Source organism: Strongylocentrotus purpuratus, unplaced genomic scaffold (assembly GCF_000002235.5).
Source record: "Strongylocentrotus purpuratus isolate Spur 01 unplaced genomic scaffold, Spur_5.0 spur5_scaffold_14, whole genome shotgun sequence".
NCBI lineage: Eukaryota > Metazoa > Echinodermata > Echinoidea > Camarodonta > Strongylocentrotidae > Strongylocentrotus > Strongylocentrotus purpuratus.
In genome coordinates this window covers 13,588,961-13,612,991 of record NW_022145599.1, presented here as the reverse complement: position 1 = coordinate 13,612,991, position 24,031 = coordinate 13,588,961, and the positions used below count along the sequence as shown (strand labels likewise).

The following is a 24,031-nucleotide window of genomic DNA, read 5'->3' as shown; positions in this document are numbered from 1 at the left end:
ATTGGGATAATAAATAAATAGAATGCATTTTTATAGTATATATCACATTACGGCATTCCCAGAGCACATTTACAAACAAATATGAAATTGTAATTCCCTTAATTATTTAAACTGAGTTTACTACACGTATTATCATTGTTATAGTAGGTCTTCTTTTTTCTTCTACACTGTCGCTCATAAAGGTGGAATATTTTAGTTTTATCCCAATTTATGGAATTATTAAAAAAAAATATTTAAAAATAATAGATCCAGATAATAGAATACATCCTCAGAATGTATTGAACAATAATTTCCAAATGTGTGTTTTGCGTGACTGCTAAAGCATGTGTATGCTACTATGCTTATTAAGTAGGGGACCTACGCCCTCAAGTCATAAATGACAGTAATGAGGATTAATGTCCCACAAAAGGGCACTAATATATCACATCGACACCGTTTTGATCCTGGGGCCTCACAGTTACGAGGCCATTGTTTTGTCACTGAACCATGACTGTACGCAGCGGGGGCTAGGGTAGGGGGCAGTTTCCATAAATTAAAAAAAACACAGAAAATGCGATAAATTTTCAATAATTTATTGTATTTTACCCCGTTCCCCAACATAAAAAAATCCACTGGACGGCCATGCATTATGGCTCAAGGCATGGGCACACAGAAGATTTTTTTATGTTGGGAACCGGGGTAAAATGCAATACATTTTTGAAAATTTATTGCATTTTCTGTTTTTTATTTTTATTTATGGAAACTGTCCCCTACCCTAGCCCCTGCTGCATACAGGCATGGTTCAGTGACAAAACAATGGCCTCGTAACTGTAAGGCCCCAGGATCAAAACCATGTCGATGTGCTATATTAGTGCCCTTTTGTGGGGCATTAATCATCATTACTGTCATTTATGACTTAAGGGCATAGGTCCCCTAGTTGATAAGCATAGTAGCATACACATGCTTTAGCAGTCACGCAAAACACACATTGGCAAATAATTATTCAATTAAATCTGAGAATGTATACTTTTATCTAGATCTATTATTTTTAAATTATTTTTAAAATAATTCCATAAATATGGATACAAAGGTATATTCCACCTTTATGAGCGACAGTGTATTTCTATGTGTTACCTACATGTATTTTTCTATTCACATCTTTTTCTCTTTCTCTGTATCTATCGCAGTCTTCTTATCTTTCACTGGCACCTAACTTTTTAAATGAGAAGTTTCTGTTCACTTGTTTATTTATTCAATGAATTAATGAATAAATATAATAATATAATCGATCGATCATTTATTATATTATTCATTAATTCATTTATATATCTAAGTTTTCTATTTTTGTTTAAATAACGTTCTCCGGGTCAGGGCCTCATGGACCTCCTTTAAGAGGGAGCCTTGTAATATTTCACAAATGTATGCAGCTAAAGTTGCTTACCCACTGTGGTGCATCTGACACCTCCGAAGCCGGGAGCGCAGACACATTGGTAGACGTTGTTGGCTTGTTGGAAACAAGTACCTCCGTTCAAGCATGGATTCGACTGGCACGGGTTTGCATTCGTGGCTAAATAAAAGAACGTTCCAATTTAATTACGCTTCTTAGATACATGATCTTCAATTATGTTTAAAAGATACATACACATCAAGTATGCTCCTTCAACACATGTGCCTTCATTCAATCATGGATTGGACAGACAAGGCGTTGGTCCTTTAATTAATATGGAATCATGGAAACATGGATACAACACTCTAAATTATGCTTTCATAATACATTAACCCCTGTTTAAAGATAAAGTTGAGTTCTGGTCATGCGATTGCATTGTGAAAAAAAAGGTGTGGAATGGATCAGAAAAGTTGATCATGTAGCATGTAAGTATTGGTGTGTACTGCAAGGTTCTGGAGTCATCAAAATCATAATAAATTTGACCCAGTCTTGGCAATGTACCAAGCACTGTACACAGAAAGATGTATATGGGACTACACAAATGGTGACGGGGCTACCAACCTTAATTTCTTTATTTTTCTATGCTCATTACTCAGCCAGTATACATCTTCTACCGAAATTGTTTGGCAAGGACATTTATTTGTAATCTTGAACATTCAGTGTAAGTTTCGTTCGATTATGTGAGAATTCATTTTTCTTTTTTTTGTTACCAGAACTCAACTTTATCTTTAAGAATGGGGTTGTAGACAAGGATTCTTTCGTATAGTGTACGGTGGGCTTCATGCTTCACCACACACCATGGCCTACTTACCAAAAATCTCACATCTACTACCAGTAAATAGTGCCGGGCATGAGCAAGCGAAAGTCCCGCCTGACTGGCTGCACACTCCACCATTTACACATGGATTAGATGAACATGAAGATGCTGAAATACAGTGTTGGAAAAGGTTGTGTAAGCAGATTCCGAAGGTTGTTTAGTCTTATTGGTACTGAATTTTGAACATACCTAGGATGAGCGTTTTACTTCGTCTGTACTTGGAACCTTATAATTATTGTATCCTGTCAAGGCCGAACCATAAAATAGGTAATGCCATGAATATGTAATATACTATAAATTATTAAAAATTTAATCCTGGTTCATTTAAAAAAGAAATTATGTATATCGTTTTTAAAATTCATCAAAATGGAAAATATACGAGCATTCCAAAATTTGATCACCTTTATTAGTTTTGAGTTCATGAAGTTTGTCGAGTCGTTTTAAACAAAGTATACTTTACAGAAAAATTCGAGTTTTATTCATTTCAATGACGATTTGAATATATTTTGATCTAAAACTAAAAATGTCAATAAATTCATTTTACGTTAAATTCCACACAAAAAGATCATCACGTTGTAACTATAAATGTGCTTGAGCATAGTAACCCTATGAAGTTGGAATTAGATTTTGATCTTGCAACCCCCATTTTTGTTAAATATGAAACAAAATAAATTCAGGTACAGTGATACTTACGTGGAACCTGACATCTATTGCCCGTGTAACCAGCTACACACGCACAGAAGAATGCGCTGCCAGTGTTGGAACAGCTTCCACCAAACAGACACGGATTGGAGAAACAAGATGATGCTGCAGGGTCAAGATGGGAAGAAATCAAGGAAATCATGTTACACACGGTGTGTTATTTTAGTAGCAACAATAATGCAACTGAAAGTGAAAAGTTGTTTAACTTGAGCAATATGTTTCTGTACTATCCACCAATCCAATGCATATACATTTTATAATATGTTTTTTAGGTTCATCTACATGCCTTTTTCGACATATTATTTGTATTAACACATGGGGCAAAACTAACAACAATAATGATAACAATGATAATAATAATAACAATGAGATTAATACAATTAATAATCATGACAATGATAATAACAACAACAAAAACAACAATAATGATAATTATACTAATAATAGAATTATCGGGGCACCTTCTCAGAGGCTGCAAGGCGATAACACTTCTCAAATTTAAGTATGTGTGATAAATGTATTCAGTAACGACCCTAAATGACCTTACATGTAAATCAGACCAAATATGAAGTAACATGGTATTACGAAATACAAGTACTAGCACATTGAACCTGCCCATGCCGATCCTTTAATAGTGTTTTATTTTCCTCGATTGGCCTATGTATGGTATAGCAAAATGAATAATATATATATTATAATTCAAAGTTTAAAGTATATTACACATTTTCATTTAAAAATAGTCCATAGAGCACATTTTTAATCAAACTCCATTTCAAATATTACAATTATTACATAGTAAGGGGAATAAAACGATCATCAGTAGTAAGAAAAACAAATATAAATAAAACATTTAAACGACACAGTAGCGGATATACAAACAAATGATGGGATCAAAATAAATTGGTACTTACGCGCTGTCTGACATAGCAGTCCGGTAAAGCCATCTATGCAGTTACATCTGAAGATGTTACCTTCAACATTGCATGTCCCTCCGTTTTGGCAGGGGTTAGATTGACATGGTAAAGCTGAAATGGAGAATATAGCAGATTCATTTAAATTTTACTATAGCTATTTATTTAACGGCCATCTGTTTTAAAAGGCAGGGGTTAAGATTGTGTGATGGATGTATAGACCTTTGTATATACATACTCGTCATGAGGACAATTTGAGTTAGTTTTGGTTTTACAATGGAGCTCTAAACGAAGATTTAACAATGGTTCCTGAATCTTAACTACTTTGTGTGACTGTGTCATCTGTTTTAGTTAATTTAGAACCTGGGAAGACGGTTGGAGGAAGCCATCTGTAACAATTGGCAGGGTGAAACTGAAATTGATTCATTTAAGTTTCACTATAGCTGTATATATCGTCCATCTGTTTTAATAGGCAGAGGGGAGATTGACAGGGAAAACTGAAATGGGTTACAAAGCAGATTCAATAAAATACACCGATGTCTCTAAAGAAACTAATGATAGCTCCATACCTATGTTTGGTATGAACATGATGGACGGTACTCAACGTCATCAATTCGTCCATTATTTCATGATTGCATCTAAATAAACATCAAGAAACTGATTCATCTTTATTCAGTGAAGAAAAGGTTCAACTTAGGATATATTTGAAAATCATAATGCAAAATGCAAAAGGGGGTTTCATTCTTACATGTAATCTCGCATCTTGTTCCGGAATATCCAGGTACACAGTTACAAACAAAGACGTTGGTGAAAGGCTGGCAAGAGCCCCCATTTAGACAAGGGTTGGAGTTGCAGGGAACAGCTGAAAGGATGAAAACAAGATGAAGGGATTGAACACGGGTCATTCTTGTCATAACATACACCTCTGTGTTTCTGCTACATTAACTATATATTTTTATTGAAGCGTTTTTACTAATATGACTTTGAGCATTCTGATAAAAAATGGTGCTTCATATATTTAAGAACATATTTTACTGTATATCTCACTATAACAGGTGGAATCAGACTATTAATTCGCAAGTTAATAATCATTGTTTCAAAGTAAATGTTCCAGGTTTTGAGATACAGATGAATTGCACTAGAAATGAAATAGTGAGCAGAAAGCTGACTTACATGTTAGGCATGTTGTGCCGGTAAATCCAATCTGGCAAGAACAGAAGAAAGATGTTCCTGAGTTGATACACGTTCCTCCATTCTGACATGGGTTATTAGCACATGGTGACACTGAAGAAGAATATTAAAAGAAGGTTTTTTTTAATTTTTCATTAAAGGTGTTAAGTTGCGTATTATTTATGCAATAAAATTGGGAAAGAAACTCTCTTGAAGCAATTTAGAAAAGTCGATTAAGTAGTATAAAGGAGGTGTAGTACAATCTGATCGATGTCTAACCCTCTTTATTTTCGTCATGCGCCTGGGATTGAGTCCTGCACCGGACAGACAAAAAAAGTTTAAATGATTGACGCAGCTGTGTGCAAACGTGCCCCTTCCCTCTTTTCCCGATGCAGGCTCGGTTTCAGGAAACGCTCTGTGGAGGCCCCATGCGTAGGAGAGTCAAACCATATGCACGTTTATAATACGCTACACTTCACACAAAGATTATGTTGTAAACTTGGTGTTCAGTGTGTCTGCATATAAAACTGAAAATCTTCATACGGATCTTCGTGATAGGCTGCATTATTTCTTTGAAGATCAAAAGTAGAAGAAAAACAAAAATCAGTGTATAGGCTTTGGGGATTTGGAATCATTATAATTGTATGAAATCTACCCAGTCTTTTTGTAACATGTCTGTTTAGATTCTAACAGCTGTCTTGAATGACAGAACAGGTGTTCTGAATGCCATGACCGTTACACTGAAATTGCCTAAACATCAAAAGTGGATAGACGATGTTAAACTATTCCCATGACCTTACCTGGAGTGGTAGTCAATGTTTGACACCGTAGTCCAGTATATCCTGTTCCACAATTGCAGTTATAGCCACTGATGGTACCTGATGTAGTAAACACTGTCACGCATGTACCTCCGTTTAAACATGGGTTAGATGTACATGGGTTTGCTGGAGAAGAAAACACAATGCATAAAACAATGTTTGAAATGATTTTATAGTCCAAAAAATATATGTAAGAAACTGATTGTCCTCTTGATCAATAGGTTATAGAAAAGTTATAAAGTGAAATGAAGACAGCATTAAGTTTACATCTACTATGAACATTAAAGGGGAAAGAAAAAAATATGTTACAGATATACTACCAAATAAATGTTTATAATCTCTCAAGTTCATTAAGTAAACATATTATTGTCATATCATTGTACGGCAGGTTAAAGTATCTACAGTCACTTCTTACCTGATTTGTTCCCTTATTTGTTTGTGTTACAAACTTCTTCTTTTTTTTCTTTAAAATGTGTAATCACAGTTTGTCGGACAATTCATGAGCTTCTTAAGCTATCTGTAGCTTGGATGACAATCATGATGAATCAAATTTCAGATACGATAACATTTCAAGGTTCTTGAAGAGCGTAGAAAGTGACAAAAATTAAGACAGAAAAAAATACAAAAATAAAATGAATGCAAAACAAACTTTAAAAAAAATGTACATACCACCCCCACCAACACATGTAAGTCCAGTCAATCCTAAACCTGGTGGGCAGATACACAAGAAGCCATTTGGCGCACTGGTCATTGACACACAGGTGCCACCATTTTGACACGGTTGAGGGTGGCATGCCGCTGTGAAAGATAAACAATGGAAAGAGTAAGAAGTAGTTTGTGACTTCATAACATTCCAAAGGCACTCAAAATGAGAACATTCAATGCCGTGACATCTGTGAGCCTTGCAACAGGTGATCAGAATTTTGTATTCGATTGTACTACACATCACCTGGATCCGCTGGTTGAAATCGAATGACTTTATTTACAACAAAGGAATAATTTGTATCGTTCCGAATGAATAACTAAATTACTTAAGATTTTCAAAGAGAGATAATATTATTGTAAAGAACAAGCAGAATATAACGTCTATGAAAGAAATGTTTTTAAAAACCATGATGAAAAACGTCTTACCCGGACGATTCTAAATTCTGTTCAGTTCACGTATACATTAATTGGTAGTAGTTTCCGAAGGATCTTATCATTATCATATTGAAACACATCTAAATTTACCAAGAAAGATAAGAATTTGAAAGGCATTTGAGACATGCTTACTCTGTCCAATTTCACAATTTGTTCCTGATGTTCCAGCAAAGCAGCTACAAAAGTAGCTCCTTCCATTCTGGGTTGGAACACAAGTACCTCCGTTTGTACAAGGCAAGTTGGCACAAGCTGAAGAAACAAATCAGAGAAAATAAAGGAAAACAATAGTATATCAAGAAAAATTTGACAGGAATGGAGGCTTCAAGAAGGCATCACCCAACAAAAACGTGATTCAACCACGGAATATGTCTCAACAGAAAATGATGGCAGGCTCTGTGAATGGCGAGAAAGTATTACACATACAATGACATGTTTTGCCATACCTAGTTTGACGAAGCCTGGTGCAATTTTCTACTTCGTGACATTGTGATAAAGATTAATGATTCCAGGAATATCAAAAAACGAATTGAAGAAAATTGAAGAGTGAAAAACAATGTTCTGTTTAATAGGGATCGTGATCTTTAAATCATGGAATAATAACTTTCAACGTGCCAGACACTGAACGATATTCAACATGCTTCAATCAATATTCAACAGGCTCATGCATTATATATGTGGTGTTGCAAGAATTTGTTATGAACAATTTGATCTCCAGTCTTACTTGTTGGATCCATTGAAAAGATGCATTGTGTACCAGTAAATTCAGCGAGACAACTACACACATAGCTAGAGTCACCAGTCCTGACACACGTTCCTCCATTCTGACAAGGCAATGACACACATGGATTCGGTACTGTCGACATTGAAGAAAAGAAACAGAATTTAAAACAATCAAAAGGTGGATATAATAACAATAATAGTTATTCAATGATAACTGGCTCTTATTTACTGAAGCAACATTATTAATAAACAATAATCACAACATTTATGATGCGCACATATCAACCTCAATCGATGCTCAAGGCGCCTTAACAAATTTGGAAATTATTACCGTAGCTTTAGCTGTGCTGCCATTATGGCACTCTAGCATGTTAAGGAATTAATTCCTGCCAGGTACCCGTGAACATCACATGGGTTGGGTGAGGCAAATGTAGATCAATGTCTTGCCAAAGGTCAGTGCCGCGGCGGGACTCGAACCTTCAGATCGACAGTCCGGTGACGTATCCACTTGACCACGACACATCTACAATATTCAAAACTGCTTTTCTTGCTTGCCCTGCAATCATTTTTACCCCCAGCATTGCCAGGTGCCCATGTAATAAACCTGGGTCAGACGCACAAATGTGGGCAAAACACCTTATCAAAAAATGTCAGCATTCTGAAAAACGATCAAACCCAGGGCCTCTCATATGAGAGCCAAGAGTCTTAACCAAGATATCGAAGTGCGGCGAAGAGGCATCAAGAACATTATTATAAAGCCATGAAAATCACAAATATGATTTAGAATGGAATACGGATTCTGTGCAGTAGGCCTTCTCGGACATAAACTGATAATTCGCTCATTCAATGTCTTATATTTATTTAAAATCATGCGGCCAATAATAAAACTTAATATTATCGTCAGGTTGTTAAGCATTACATTGCAAGTTAAATGTTGTATCAAATACAAATGCTACAGATCTGGGCTCCCTTGCATTAAAAGTAACATATACAGACGACTCATAATTTAAATGCAACTTGATTTTCAACCAATAAACGTCACATACTTGGGATTAAGGTTTACAATTTTAAGCCGCATTTAAGCAAAACATTTAATGCCATTGGCCCCTGACGGATTTGAATGATAAGCGCCAAATTGTCTTGGAGCATATAATATAGAATTATAATGTAGTATATGAAATACTTGTGAATGGTATAGAGTGTATGGGCAAAATAGAAGAAACAAAGAGGCCCTCCATCCTTTATTTCAATGATTCCATCAATTACGTGATCGTTACAATTCGTAACAATCATTTTTTTTGTAAAAAAAAATCCGTCAGATGCTCATAAATTCGTTTTGGGTTGTTGGCAAGGATTTGTTACAAGCCTACTGAAAAGACAAGTCCCATTTTACGTCGCACATAGAAATTGGCCTTTTTGTTTACAAATACAAAGTCCTGACATGCCACAGTGGAGTACAATTATTAAGCCCTCAGGTTAAAACTGAAATAATGAGAATAGAATTATATTTGAGTCAATAGTTCTGGGCCCTGTTTCATCAATCTTGTTTTACCAGTAACACGCTTAATACAATAACTGTTATAAGCTACTAAAATCATGGCATTTGATTGGCTGGGACCAAATTTGTCATTGAATTTTAGCACTTGTGATTGATAACAAAGTTTTATGAAACAGGGCCCTGGTACAATGATACATTTATATTGATATATATGCTAACCTTGTATAAGATTTTCACATCGTACGCCATTGTAGTTGGGTTGACAAGTACACGAAAAGCGATTGGCTAAATCGTTACATACAGCTCCATTAAGACAAGGGTTGCTTGCACATTCATCTGTTAAAAATAAAAAGGCATCATTTATATATATATATATATATATATATATATATATATATATAACATATTAAAGAAAATTTAGGTAAAACAAATAAATGACTCGTGACTCATCATGGCTGGAATATTTTTTAAGTGGAGAGCAAAGTATGTACTGTACGGTGCTCCATTGACCAGGGTAATAATAATAATAACGACATCACTGTAGACGGTGACGTTTTAGCTTGTATTAGGAGTTCTTTATAAGAAATGTTATTTCATTATCGATCAGTCTTTATGGACTAGTTGTCCTTGTGCCCTTCCTTACCACGCATTTCAAACAGATCAAAACATATTTGAAACCGATCGAACTCGAAGAACTTACACAACGCCTTTTGCCTTGTCCGGTCGTCCACTTGCAAAAAAATTGTATTCCTCTCACACTGCATACTTGGATATGATTCATATGAACTATTTATATGTGAAAATGAAGTCTTTGTCCTTCGGCCATGCTAACCGGTGCATTTCAAACATTGGTCAAGACAAAGCGTATCTGGAGAAATACATGTAGTTGTGACACGCGTACCCAAGCTTGGTCAAAGGCTAAATCATGGAGCTCCAAATTGTTCTCTCCCCCATACAATCTCTGTGAGAGGAAACTATTTGAGGCTTCGTGTCCACAAAGTGAATGACCAAGGAACAACTTCCACTGACATAACTGTCTCTCTCAATGAGCTATGGGTTAAAGCAGATTCAAAATAGAGCGAATATAGAGGTATTCAGACGACACTCCTTCCCTTCTCTGTGCCTATCCACCTACAGAAAGAATATTCTTACCACAACTGCATAGTGTAGATAGATATGATAATAAATATTTCTGACAAATTAAGTGTATAAATTTAACTATGTAATTATCATGGAGAATACTCACTGTTGTTGATTTGGCAAGTAGCACCACTAAACCCGGAAGCACAATTGCAGGCAAATCGATTTTGTCCATCAATACATTCACCACCATTGACACACGGGTTTGACAAACACTGGTTGGAATCTGATAAAGAGAAAAGGTTGAAGTTCATAATAATTATTGGACAAAATTCATCCTACAGTTCATCATCAACACTATAACAATTTCAGCTTGAATTTTGAATACACACGTATTCTGGAACCATATTCATTCATTGAACTCACTCTCTCCTTGCTCAGTAACTTTATATATTTTAACTCAAACACTGGCTTAAGGATGTCATCTAAAAGCGCTTGTGTCTAGTGGAAAAGGCGCTATATAGAATGCAACTATTACAGCAGTGGGTACATGGAGTCTTTAATTTCTAAAATTCGTGCTTTGTATTGCAAGTTTTATATTCTAGAGTAACTCATTAAAACAAAATCACTTATACTACAAATTAGCAACCTATTAAAGCCATTTTCATAAGCCGTGTGTCTCACCTTTTAAAATGTAAACATGTAACAATTGCATTTTTAATAATCAAGGCCAAGACACATTGTTTTTTCAAGATCGATTTGAATATTCTTGCTTTGTATTGCAAGTTTTATATTCCAGAGTAACTCATTAAAACAAAATCACATATACTTCCAATTAGCAACATATTAAAGCCATTTTCATAAACCGTGTGTCTCACCTTTTAAAATGTAAACATGTAAAAATTGCATTTTTAATAATCAAGGCCAATACACATTGTTTTTCAAGATCGTTTTGAATATTCAAGTAGAGGGAAAAGTTGTCTATAAACAACTTACCAAATTCACATCGAATTCCGTTAAATCCAAACAGGCACGAACACAGGAAAGCGTTGGAATTTGTCGGATCGATACCACATGTGCCTCCATTCAAACACGGATTAGATGTGCAGGGATTGGCTGTTAATTAAACCAATAGTAGACACCTTTGTTACGACCCAACACAAACACACATAGAAAAATTTGCTTTCTATAAATGCAAATATTATTTATAAATATTTGTACGGTATTTTGTACTAATATTACCAGACTTATGCTTGTTTTTTGTCCATCGATTTAAAGAGTAGGACAATCCCCATCAGCTTCTCATAATCATCTTCTTATAACATGCATCAAAGGTATTTGTTAGATTGTTTTACACTCTAACTTGATTATAACATTTTCTGAAATGTGAGGGATAATGAATGTCTATTCGAAGTTAGTAAAATCACCCTAATGGACGATCAAATTTTGTGTGAGCTTATATTCGGCCCTCCATGGAAACACTAAGGAGAGACGGTATGAAACATACTCCAATAATGCACAAAGCCGTATACATCATTATAAATAAAATGAAAATAGATTAGTCCAGCGACACCTGAAATGTCTAGTAATCTTGCAGTGGGCAAGTGTTGAAGCCTAGTAATGTCAGTAAGACCCCTAAGGACCCCAAGGAACATTGCTGAATTAGGTTTTCCTCCGATTTTTGTCTATGTACATCTACTAATATTTCATTTTGTATATTTTACCATGTATAATATGTTTAACTGATTTCGGAAATAAAAACAACTACAACAACAACGAGTATATAATAAAGAAGGGCCACTCACCAATAGCAAATGTGCATGTCTGTCCAGTGAATAATTGGGTACACCTGCACGTGAATCTATTTACTCCATCGATACAGGTGCCTCCATTCCGGCATGGGTTCGAAGCACATTCAACTTGAGTGGTACAAGGATATTACATAATGTTTTAAAACTTCTGTTATTTTCACACCAGTATAATGTTTAAATGAAGATTTGTAAGATTTTTACATTATAATTGCCGAATGGCACAATCACATGAATGTCACAAATGGCGTTAAGAAAAAACGGGAATTTGTTTGATTATATTTATTTATACACGTTAGAATTTTTCTATTTGAGCCGTTGCAAACATTGAAATTACATTCATAAACTTTGTGAATCTGATACTATAAAATGGCAATGGTATATTAATACACAAAGTTAAAATCTCTCACCCACGCCTAGCAAGTCTAGAGAATTTACCATACCCATCTTACTCTATACTTCTCATATCTCTCTCCTTGCTTTACTTCTCGCTTGATCTCTCTGTCTCCCCCTCCCCTCTCTCTCTCTCTCTCTCTCTCTTTCTCTCTATCTCTATATCCATCTACCTACCTATTTATCCATCTATCCATCCATTTTTGTCCCCTCTATTTCTCTACCCGTAATATTTAATTTTTCCTTTTTGTCTCAGTCAAGTGTATGTGTACAACTTGTTGTTTTGACTAACTTTTAAGTAGGTTTACTTTTCATTTCCATATTTCATGATTTACAGAACATTCTTACATGTTATTAATTACTATGATTCATTTACTTCAACAAATGAATAATCTTAAGAAATATCAATTTTGTGTACAAAATATTATGCGTTGTCATTTTTAACCATGGAATATGAATAAAAGCAACCAATCAATTAATTTGAAAAAAATATAGATAATAGTATCTCTGTAGAAATACAGTGTCCTTTTTCATACAACTTTTAAAGTAGTATAATAGTTAAACCAAGATTAACAGGACCCACTTTCTGTTTAAATTGGCTATATGGCAACCCCTTAATAATTTCATGTTTGTATAGTAGCTTTATTCCGGAAAGTATAAAATAAGGAGAATCCATTGTCAAAACTTACGATTAAGAAAAAAATGTGACACTAGGTCATTATTTTCAGTGGAACATGAATAGTAAAATCGTTTAAATGTGTTATTAGAAGAGGAAATGGTAAACTTACTGAGGTTCGTTTGACACGTAGTGCCCTGGAATCCCGGTTGGCAGATGCAAAGGAATCCACCATTATTACTCGTGCAAGTTCCCGCATTCTGGCATGGGTTGGAGCTACATGCATCTGGCACTGTAACAAAATACACAATAACTTGCAGAGTTTGTATTGATCGTATAGTGAAATAAAGTACAAGGCTAGTCTTCTAACAACAGTATAATGCTGCTTTTTTTCTAGCTCTGCACGGGATATTCAAAGTTCATCTAAGTACTTCTGGTGAAATCCTCCTACTTTTAAACAAGTGAAGCCATTAAAACGATAAAGGGACTCAAGAGATTTTGAAAAAGTGATTTTACATTTTATAGCTGTGTTATTTCTTACCAAGTGGAGTTTCACATCGAGTTCCGACGAAGGTTGCAGGACAATTGCATATAAAAGCGTTGACTTGGTCGAGACACTGTCCTTGGTTCAAACATGGGTTACTGAAGCATTCATCTGTGTTTTGTGAAGGGTAAGATAAAAAAAAAACATAAATACATTTCGAACAAATCATGAAATGTTTGGATTGATTGATTGATTGAGAGAGAGAGAGAAAGTTTGTGTGTGTGTGTGTGTGTATGTGCGTTGAGGTCTGTCAGTCAATCAACAAACATTCTTTTCTTATTCAATGACGAACTATCAGGATAGCATGTGAATGAAACTGGGTTGGCTTATAGAAAAGTATGATATGTACATTTGTAGAATTTTCCTATTTTTTTTCTTCTTTTTTCTTCCTCTGATACATTTTTGATAAAATCAAAACACTTACTAGTATTGACTTCACAGCGGGTCCCTGAATATCCTTGTTGGCACATACAGGTGTATCTGTTGGTTCCATCAATGCAGAATCCAGCATTCAGACACGGATTTGAAAGGCACTGATCAGTATCTGAACCCAACAAAATTATTAAATCAAATGATTAAAACTCAAATGCATTTACCATAACAATACAGCAGCACTAATGTCTTTTGACAAGACATTAATCTACATAATACAGTCAAACCTGCTTTATTGACCACTTGTCTACAAAGACCACCTGTCTACAAAGGACACATTTGTTGTTTCCCTTGGAAATGGTTTCTCATTGAATCATGTACTAAAGGAATCTGTCTACAAAGCCCGCCTATCTACAAAGGCCACTTTTTGTGTTTCCCTTGGGCGGTCGCTATAGACAGGTTTGACTGTACCATTCTTCGCCTACGAACATGGTAGAAGGAAATTCTATGAATGCTTTAGCATCCAATATGTCACCTCAGCTACAGCCGGGTAATAATATGATACTTTGTATTAAAGGTATAGACCAGTTCTGGTCATGCGATTGCATTGTGAAAGAAACGTTGTGGAATTGATCAGAAAAGGTTGATCATCTAGCATGTAAGTATTGAGGTGTACTGCAAGGTTCTGGAATCATCAAAATGATAAGAAATTCGGCCCAGTCTTGGTAAAGTTACAAACACTGTACACAGAAAGTTGTATATAGGACTACCCTATATCTATCCAGTCCGGATAGATATAACAATTTACCAAATATATCAATTAGTAGGCGGTTTCCCGGCAAAATTTGTATCATCACGTCATAACATATTCTTTCACATGATTGGTAATGAGAGCTTCCATTTCATTTTTTGAGAGAGGGAGGTTTCCAAATCTGGTCTTTACCTTTAAGCACAGTAGAGTTTATTGGTATACTAGCAGCACTATATAAATGGAAATATCATTATTTTTCAAGAATCGAGATGATGAAATGGCAATGTGATGTAATCACATATTAAGCCGAAAGCAATACCTAACCTCTAACTTTGCATACATCCTCACAAAACGTTCAAAACCTACCCAATCTTAAACGTGGTACATGTATATGAAATCATTTAATCTTGCGCAAATTGAGGTAACTTTGTTCTAAACGTTATTTACCAAATCAGTCATTAGAAATATTAGTATCTGATCATTTTTCTTGCCATAATGGAGTTTACATGTAAATCAAACAAAACTAGAGTGACAGATTTCATGTCAATTTATGTACAAATCTCCATAATACTTGGTAAAGTAAGAGACGCCAAAGGACTAAATTCCTTGGCTTTTTCCCTCTTTATACGAATGGTATACCTTAGATCATCTAATGCAATTACCTTGAATAGTCTGACACATAGCTCCACTGAATCCTGGCAGACAGTTGCAGGTGAAGCTGTTTATACCGTCAAAGCATGTCCCTCCATTCTGGCACGGGTTGACTAAACACTCATTGTTGTTGATCTCACAGCGGGTTCCTGAATACCCCGCAAAACAGCGACATGTGAATGTACCCACTCCACCGATGCAGTCTCCATTCACGCAAGGTGATGGTGAGCAAAGATTGGTACTTATGAAGCAATTGTCTCCAGTGAAACCTGTTGTGTGACATCATACAAATATTCTAGTTATATTAACAAAAAATAGCAGGAATACAATGAGTAAAGGCGTTTCTGATTAGAGTGCTGTGATACAATTTGTAAAATGCATGTGTTTGTAGAGGTCTACATCATTATGCATGGAGTTGGGGTATAAATATTGACTGATGTGAAGCAATTTAATAAATCCAATGAAAGTTGTTCTTTGATTTCAGAATAATATATTAGATGATGATCAGGAGTCAACATGAACAAAATTGGACATTCTTCTGAATGGGGTGATATAAAACAACATGTGAAAGTTATAGGACTTATCTAGGTCTTTACACTCAAGTTATAACTTGAACAAGTTAAAGGAAAGTACACTGTTTCCCTAATTTTGAGCATTCATTTATAAAATGTCAGACGAATTAAGATTTTGAATTTGTTGGACGATAAAACAGCCAAAGTAATCCCTCAGTCACGTCTCCAAAGACACTGAAAACAAACAACTTTTTCGCCATTTGTGCTAATATAGTGTTTGTTTGGTCTGTTAGCAGTCTGGTGTGTGTCCCTTTGGTGTAACTGTGGTTAAGATCTAAAACCTCTTCCTGTTATAAATAGCTTACCTTGAGGACAAATGCAGGTATATGAATTCACGCCGTCCCTACAGGTACCACCATTCAAGCAAGGCTGCGAAACGCATTCATTACCATTGACTTCACAGCGTGTTCCTGTGAAACCCAAGGGACATTGACATGTATACCGTGCCAAACCGTCCAGACATGCACCTCCATTCAAACATGGCGAGCTCTGGCATTCATTGATGTTGGTCTGGCAGAAAGTCCCGGTAAAGCCTTGTTGGCACTGGCAAGAGAACCTGTTCGAAATATGTAGTATTATAAAAAGAGATTAATGATTCGTAACATCCAAATGAACATGTCACATACATCACTTGCACATGCTACAAGAACTTCATTTTTAACCAAGAATATAATAAAAATGGTTCACAGTAATGTTTCGAAAAGTATTCGGTACACTACTACCACTCAGACATGTTTATGTAGAAAGTTTCATCAAACTTTGTTTGAAGTAAATAATACCCACCCTTGTGCTAGAGTACTGCAAAAGCCATTCTGGCAAGGATTGCTCTGACATGCGGATGAAGAAACCTGGCAGAACGTCCCCGTGAAACCGGGAGGACAGTTACAGGTGAAGGAATTCATCCCATCTATACACGTTCCTTGGTTTTGGCATGGACCACTCGAACATTCCTGCATTGAATTGAGATAACATAATGATTGCATTACATTTACCCTTCGGTTGCCATGTAGATGACTACTTGGTCATGTTTTTATTTCATGTATTTATTCATTAATTTGTCTTTTTTACCCGGGGTGGCCAACACAGTGAATTTTACACTGTTGTCCTTTAGGGCCATGCACACATAACCAAATGAGAATGTAACACGATAACACAATTCATAATACTAAAAATGTAAATAAACATTAAAGTCTTTAACAAAACAGCAAATAATTTGAAATAACAATGTTTGCAGTTTTATGATATAAGTGTGAACATATCAATAAGTATATGGTAATAAGAAAATTAAGTTACTGCACATGTCTAGTTGGAAGACATTTGAAATTGTTTGTTTCCTTTTAAATTTGTTGTAGTAATATCTGAAACACTGAGGTGTTTGCCCGTCACCAGGAATGGTAATCATTTAGGGTTAACAACTGTACTTCTCATAAAAGGTTATCTTAGATATTTTCCTATAAAAGTGATTTTTTTTTTCTCCTAATGAAAACAAATGATGATACCAACATAAATAATATCATGTACATGTAGTTTCAGAACGGGTCTAATGTATGGACATACTAAACTATCAACTTCATGTGTATTTCGGCTACAACTTTATCAATTGACTGGTGAAAAACACAACTATTAAAGTACATCATGGAATCAAAACTCATTACGAACAATATTTCTAAAAGGTTTTAACCCAAAATTTAAGGAAGTGTCGACTACCTGGATATTAGTTTGACACTGTAGTCCCGTAAATCCAGCTCTGCATAGACACTGGTATGTTGTTGGTAACGTTTGGCAGGTTGCGCCGTTGAAGCATGGGTTGTTGGCACAGAAATTGGAATTCTGGCAAAGATTTCCAGAAAAGCCTGTACGACACTGACATGTGAATGTGTTTAACCCATCGACGCATGTGCCACCATTCTGACAAGGGTTCAGCAGACAGTTGTCGGTGTTCGTCTGACACCGGACACCACTGAAGCCAGATACACAATTACAGATAAAGAAGCCATTATTGTTGGTGCATGTGCCTCCATTAAAGCAAGGTGCACTGGAACAAGGATTCACAGTATTCTCACAGCGTTGTCCCTAAAAAAAAAATTAACAAAATATTAAAAATGAGTAAACGTTTCTCAAAGTTTGTCATTATTTTCTCTGTTTTTCTTTTCTTCTTTTGTTAAACTAATGGAAAGTAATTGGGTGTAACACTTCCAATAGCTAATAATATCTAGTATGCATTGTAAAGAAAGTGCATCCAAATTTGGAAGAACAGTGACAAATATAAAATTACAACTTTTGTTCGGTACTGAGCAGTAGACTCAGAAGATTCTCTATGTCTACATAATGCAACATTTATACTACACATGTGAAAATGGTACATTTTCTATTTCTGAACAACGACAAAACATGGACGAAAGCTTGCCCACAAAATTCAAGGTTGGTAGAAGCTTTAAACATTACATTAAACAACAAAACATTAAACAACAAAACATGTTAACCTATTTCTTACAAGAACATTGTGATTCATGTATTGAAGCCCCTGGGAATGTATGAATTCAGTATTCTACAAGGTTAAACATACCGTGGAGCCTTGCAGGCATGCACAGGTGTAGAAATTGATTCCATCGGTGCAAGTTCCTCCACTGAGACAAGGGTTTGAGGCACAATCATTGATATTTACTTCGCATCGCACTCCGCCGAATCCCAGTGGACAATTACAGCGATATGATCCTTGGAGGTTCGTGCATGTACCACCATTGAGACATGATTGGGTCTGGAAAAGGTTTTATGAAGATAATTAAGGTTCAGTCAGAAACATTTTTTATATCACAAATAACAAGGCTTTCAGATAATTTTTTTCTCAAAATCCTACTCATACTACATCACAATCCATAATTATAAATCCATTTCGATTCTAGTGGTTGTTGTAGCACATGAGAGAAGGCTCTGAGGGAAGATATAGGGGGCAGCGCTCGAAAAATTTCTTGAACTTTATATGCCACAACCAACACTACCATCTGGTATCTGAAACCGCTGGCCATTCATAATACATTTCACGTGACCTATCCTTAATCTAGCCTTATTTTTCTTATGGATACTTAAATATACCATAACAAAATACATATTGCTTCGTCCGGAGGGGGGGGGGTAATGTCCTGTGTGTAGTCTTCCCGGGGTAGTTGAATAGGGGGCAATTTTCCAGAGTTTACTCCTCCGGATATGGCATCTTAAAAACAACTGCTTGAAATTCTACACTACAGAGCTCACTTTACCAGGCATTCATTGACATCTACAGAACAAAGCGTCCCCGTCCAGGTGGAGGGGCAGGTACATGTAAAGCTGCGGAATCCTTCGTTACAGGTGCCTCCATTCCTGCATGGGTTACTGGCGCACTCCACTCCATCAGCTGGGTTCTGGCAGTTGACACCGTTGAAGTTTTGCGGGCAAATGCAGACGTAGTTGTCATTGTTCTGGTTATTATTGCACGTTCCACCATTTAGGCATGGGTTCGCGGAACATGGCGGATTAACTTTAAAGTAAATGAAAATCAAATGTATTATTGCAGGTTTACTGTATAACTACTAATAGGTAAAATACAATGATGTTCTTATTCAAAAATTGCAAAATATAAATCATCAATTCAATGTAATTTTCAATAATTCATTCAAGGATCTGAATAACTCAGCAATTATAATTCATTCTAAAAGGCTCAAATTTGATCAACTTTACAGTAGTCGGCAAGAACAATTTTCAAATCAGGACCTGCTCTCTTTGGCAATTAACTCATTTCTTGATATTTCAGGATATGTCATGTAATAGCACGTACGATGGCAATAAACTCAAATATGACGTATTGGTAGAGGTATACATAGTATTGATTAAATCATTGTTGTGGAAAATAATTATGATAAACATTTGTGATTTTGACCAGTGATGATTTATTTTTGATAATCCATAATTTTCTAATATCAAGTACATTCATGTCAATCAATTATTTTGTGTCTCCTATCAAATAAAATCAAAATGATACATGAAATTCAATACTTACACACGCTACAACGCACACCACTATATCCTGGTTGACAATTACAGGCGAAGCTATTGACCTGGTTTATGCAAAATCCGCCATTGAGGCACGGGTTACTTGAACAAACGTCGGTAACTGTTAGGAAAGTAAACAAAATAATTGGAAACTATCATTCATAAGTACCACACATGTGTGGCAAAGCTTTATGTATTGGCACTTTTCCCAGTCAAGCTGTAATCATGTTTTGATTAATTGATATCACTATTTTACCAACGAAAAAAACATTCCAAATTTTAAAGAAAATGAAAGCATAACAATTCAGGGGGAATGTCGATCTTCTTAAGTTGTTCTTTGTTTGAAATTACATGAAAGATAGAAATGATCTCCAGATTACAATGATCCTAGAGTAAACTCTTTCTACTTGATAACACTTTTTTGAAGAATTGACCTTGAAAATAATGTTTTGTTGAGATTCTTGACACACAAAAATCGGTGGCAGAGAAAAGATTAGTAGACTCACCGGATGCACAGCGAACACCATTAAATCCTGGTAGACACAGACATGAGAATCCGTTGACGGCATCTATGCAGGATGCGCCATTTAGACATGGACCGGAAGCACACTCATTGATATCTATCAAGGAAACGAAGCAACATTACCACAAAAATTACTGTGTGCGACATGGGGAAGGTTTTGAAACGCGCTTGAAATAAAGTAGCGTCTTTTGTAATCTTATTGAACTTGTCCATTACAATTTTGGACAACATATTTGTGATCAAGGACCAAGTGATATCCTCCACACATTCCAATAAAAGACAAGTAACCAGTTAATGTTTTTCATTTGTTTTGTGACCCAGGAAAAATATTGGTTTAGTCAACCGTAAGCAGGATAAATGGTGGATGGAAACGTTCGTCATTATTTTTTTAAATATTCAAAAAAACACCTTCAAGGCTAAGTCAAAAATAAGTGTACCATCGCAATGACATTTTTTGATGAATATTTCCCATTGACTTCTGAATTCTCTTATTCACACAGGCTTAATACAGGAATTAACTCATCAATCAAATAATTAATCGATCCAAGGCATTGGCCGAAATATATATGCTATATATATTTGCTTCATAATGGTATTTTGGAAGGACTACATTAACTCTGCAGTATTAAGTTGGAAGTTGTAAGTACATACTTGTTGAACATGTAGTTCCAGTAAATCCAGGTGCACAAAAGCACGTATATCCAACTGCTGAAGCCAAGTTTGGTGAGCAGGTCCCCTGGTTTAAGCATGGCTGCCTATTACACCCGTTTGCAACTATCAGAAAGGAAATCAAATACATAATGTATTAATGTAAGTGAATTATATAAGTATACAGGAAATTTGGATTTCATTTGAATTGTAATACAATTTCAAAGAAAGCGTTTCTGCGATTTTCCTGATTATATTTTAAATTACTAAGTAAAAACAAGACAAAGTGAATGGCATAACATGAATGATTAAGCTTGTAAAATAACTAATTTCATTTGGTCTATTGTAGAGAAAAGCAAATAATCACTCGTTATGTGTAGTAGAAATGAAAGAGTACTTTTAAGTTAGTGTGCAATAAATTTTATTCTAAAAATACAAGAAATCGGTTTAAATTATCTCCTTTCATTTCTGCCTCATGGTTTTAATGACGAAACAAGTCGTTGACAACTCAGTTCCTTCAAGGATAGAAGGTACAGCTATGCATGAAGCGCACACTATCCAAACCATATACATGTAGTCCATTCTTACCGTCTGTAGTTACAGGAACACGAACCAACTCAAAACTGTCCTGCGCCGTGTCTGCGGCGATGATGATGGTGTACATCGTTTCTGGATTAACATTGGTGAAGACATAGTTCAACGAGGTACCACGAGGTGAGGAGACCGGCAAGGTGGTCGACTGGATGACATTGGTTCCATCGAGTAGGAGAAGACGATGGGAGATGGCTTCGGTGTTTGGTCCTAAAGAGTCGAACATGACCTGGATAGAACTTGAGGTTACTTCACCCGGTCCAGCTGCAATTACTCTTGCTGTAGGAAAAAAATATAAAATTATTGACCTTCTCTGCTCATGATTCCGGAATATGTGATTTCATTTTCATTTTTTACGACTAAAATAAACCATGTCATTTACATTGAATGATTACATCTTCGGTTTCGTAAAAAATGGATATTAGGAAATAAGGGAATATGCTTGATCCCTAACCTAGTGAATGACATATCAATACCTTTAGACGTAGTATGATGTACCAATTAAGGTCTTGACGAGTTAAATCAATCGAAATATATAACAAATACAAGTGTATCACAATATGTTCTCTTCTCTTCAAAACTTCTTCATTCAGCGTACAGAATCGATGCAATCATTTAATTTACTGGTAAACAAATTTCGCCCTGTCATTTTGGATCTTGTATGACACAATGATAAATTGAAAAGGGGGTTGTAGACTTACGGATGGAGCAGAGATTTCCAATCCAATTATCGGTGCAAAGACAGACCAGAATTCCCGGCATACTGAGACAGGTGCCACCGTTCTCGCAGATCAAACCACATGTTGGCTGGACCGCTGGATACGATAAAAGAGGTATGGATATCAAAAATCTGCACTAGAACATGATTGCAAAAATTTTAAATATATATTCAAGGGGAAGTTTAAGAGCCAATTACCTTAAGATTATGTTATATGTCATTCTCCTGTTTACAACTTTTCAAATGGTAAGTCAAAATGCTACTGAAGTTGCCTTTGGTTTATCATTTTAAATATCTTACATGTTTATATGGGGGAAAGTTTCATCAAAACTTTGTATGAAATATTTATTTATTTATTTATTTATTAAAACATCTTTTAACAGGATAACATTAATCAGCTCGCAGGCTGTTTTACATAATGGTCCTGCATAAGGATGGAAAATACAAATACAGACTGACATTAAGAGTAGTTACAAACAAAAAAGCAGTTTTATACAAATGGTAAAAAAACGAAAACAACACAAATAGGGAAAATAAGCTTAGGGAAAACAAAAAGAAAAGACAAAATATAAAATAATGCAATATGACATTTACATTATGACAATTTACATTAGAATTATATATAACAATGAAGTTAATAAACATTTTATGTCGAGATTAAGCCCAATGAGTGGTAAATATGGTTTATATTGCACAAAAATAAATATCAAATTTAGGACGTAATGTAGGTATTTCTAGGTAATTGGGTTAGCAATCATTACAGTTGTTTCATATAATGTTGTAGTAGTGATAATACTAAAGAAATAAAACTCACCCAACCTTGTGCCGTAGTACTGCAAAAGCCATTCTTGCATTACCTTAAGAAGTCATGATTATGTTATATGTCATTCTCCCGTTTTTTATTTCAAAAGGTAAGTCAAAATGCTACTGAACTTGCCTTTGGTTTATATGTTGAAAGCCTTAACAAACGTGTCTAATAGCCACTCTCTCGCGATGATGTTTTTTCACGCAAATTCAACGGTTTTGTGATAATTCAAAGGAAACAGTATCAAAATTTGGAGTATTTCACCGAAATCAAACTGAAAATTTGCTACTTTAGATACAATGACGATAATAAATCAAACACACTCCTTTCATGTCTTGCATTTCTTACTTGAATAATCATGTGGAGACACATGGAAAGGAGATATTATTCCCACTTGTAACGTGGGAATAAAGGGACACAATTTTTCTGAAAATACCTTGTTGACAGAGAGTCCCGGTGAAAGTAGAAAGACACTGGCAGGAGAAGCTTGATCCTGTAGTTATGCAAGCTCCGCCGTTCTGGCACGGTGATGGATTGCAAGGACTGTTCGCTGAATTACACAAGAAAAACATACCATCGAAATCAAGCATTATCTTTTGGCAAATGCATAATTTTTAGTTGAAATTGACGAAGGAAATCGGTGTTCTTCATTTTTGGTACATCTATAAACTTTTGGTTATCAGATTTTATATTATATATTTAACTTGGAAATCAGTTTTCCCCACTTTTTG

At 35.4% G+C, this 24,031-nt stretch overlaps 1 protein-coding gene across 1 annotated transcript in view; it reads right to left on the bottom strand.

Annotated features, from left to right (window-relative positions):
- LOC592605 (fibrillin-2) overlaps positions 1-24,031 on the bottom strand; it is a 59,737-nt gene that overhangs the window by 11,190 nt on the left and 24,516 nt on the right. Inside the window, exons 30-58 of the mRNA XM_030985075.1 lie at positions 23,737-23,850; positions 22,479-22,592; positions 21,775-22,056; positions 21,190-21,312; positions 20,522-20,635; positions 20,023-20,136; positions 19,247-19,503; positions 18,556-18,747; positions 17,697-18,062; positions 16,773-16,939; positions 16,295-16,545; positions 15,429-15,686; positions 14,068-14,187; positions 13,641-13,754; positions 13,272-13,391; positions 12,088-12,201; positions 11,279-11,398; positions 10,449-10,568; positions 9,422-9,538; positions 7,706-7,837; positions 7,117-7,233; positions 6,514-6,642; positions 5,827-5,970; positions 5,030-5,140; positions 4,605-4,718; positions 3,857-3,970; positions 2,937-3,050; positions 2,238-2,351; positions 1,421-1,546 (exon numbers count right to left, since the gene is read on the bottom strand). Coding sequence (XP_030840935.1) covers positions 1,421-1,546; positions 2,238-2,351; positions 2,937-3,050; positions 3,857-3,970; positions 4,605-4,718; positions 5,030-5,140; positions 5,827-5,970; positions 6,514-6,642; positions 7,117-7,233; positions 7,706-7,837; positions 9,422-9,538; positions 10,449-10,568; positions 11,279-11,398; positions 12,088-12,201; positions 13,272-13,391; positions 13,641-13,754; positions 14,068-14,187; positions 15,429-15,686; positions 16,295-16,545; positions 16,773-16,939; positions 17,697-18,062; positions 18,556-18,747; positions 19,247-19,503; positions 20,023-20,136; positions 20,522-20,635; positions 21,190-21,312; positions 21,775-22,056; positions 22,479-22,592; positions 23,737-23,850 — 4,392 coding nt within the window. The remainder of the gene's footprint in view (positions 1-1,420; positions 1,547-2,237; positions 2,352-2,936; positions 3,051-3,856; positions 3,971-4,604; positions 4,719-5,029; positions 5,141-5,826; positions 5,971-6,513; positions 6,643-7,116; positions 7,234-7,705; positions 7,838-9,421; positions 9,539-10,448; positions 10,569-11,278; positions 11,399-12,087; positions 12,202-13,271; positions 13,392-13,640; positions 13,755-14,067; positions 14,188-15,428; positions 15,687-16,294; positions 16,546-16,772; positions 16,940-17,696; positions 18,063-18,555; positions 18,748-19,246; positions 19,504-20,022; positions 20,137-20,521; positions 20,636-21,189; positions 21,313-21,774; positions 22,057-22,478; positions 22,593-23,736; positions 23,851-24,031) is intronic.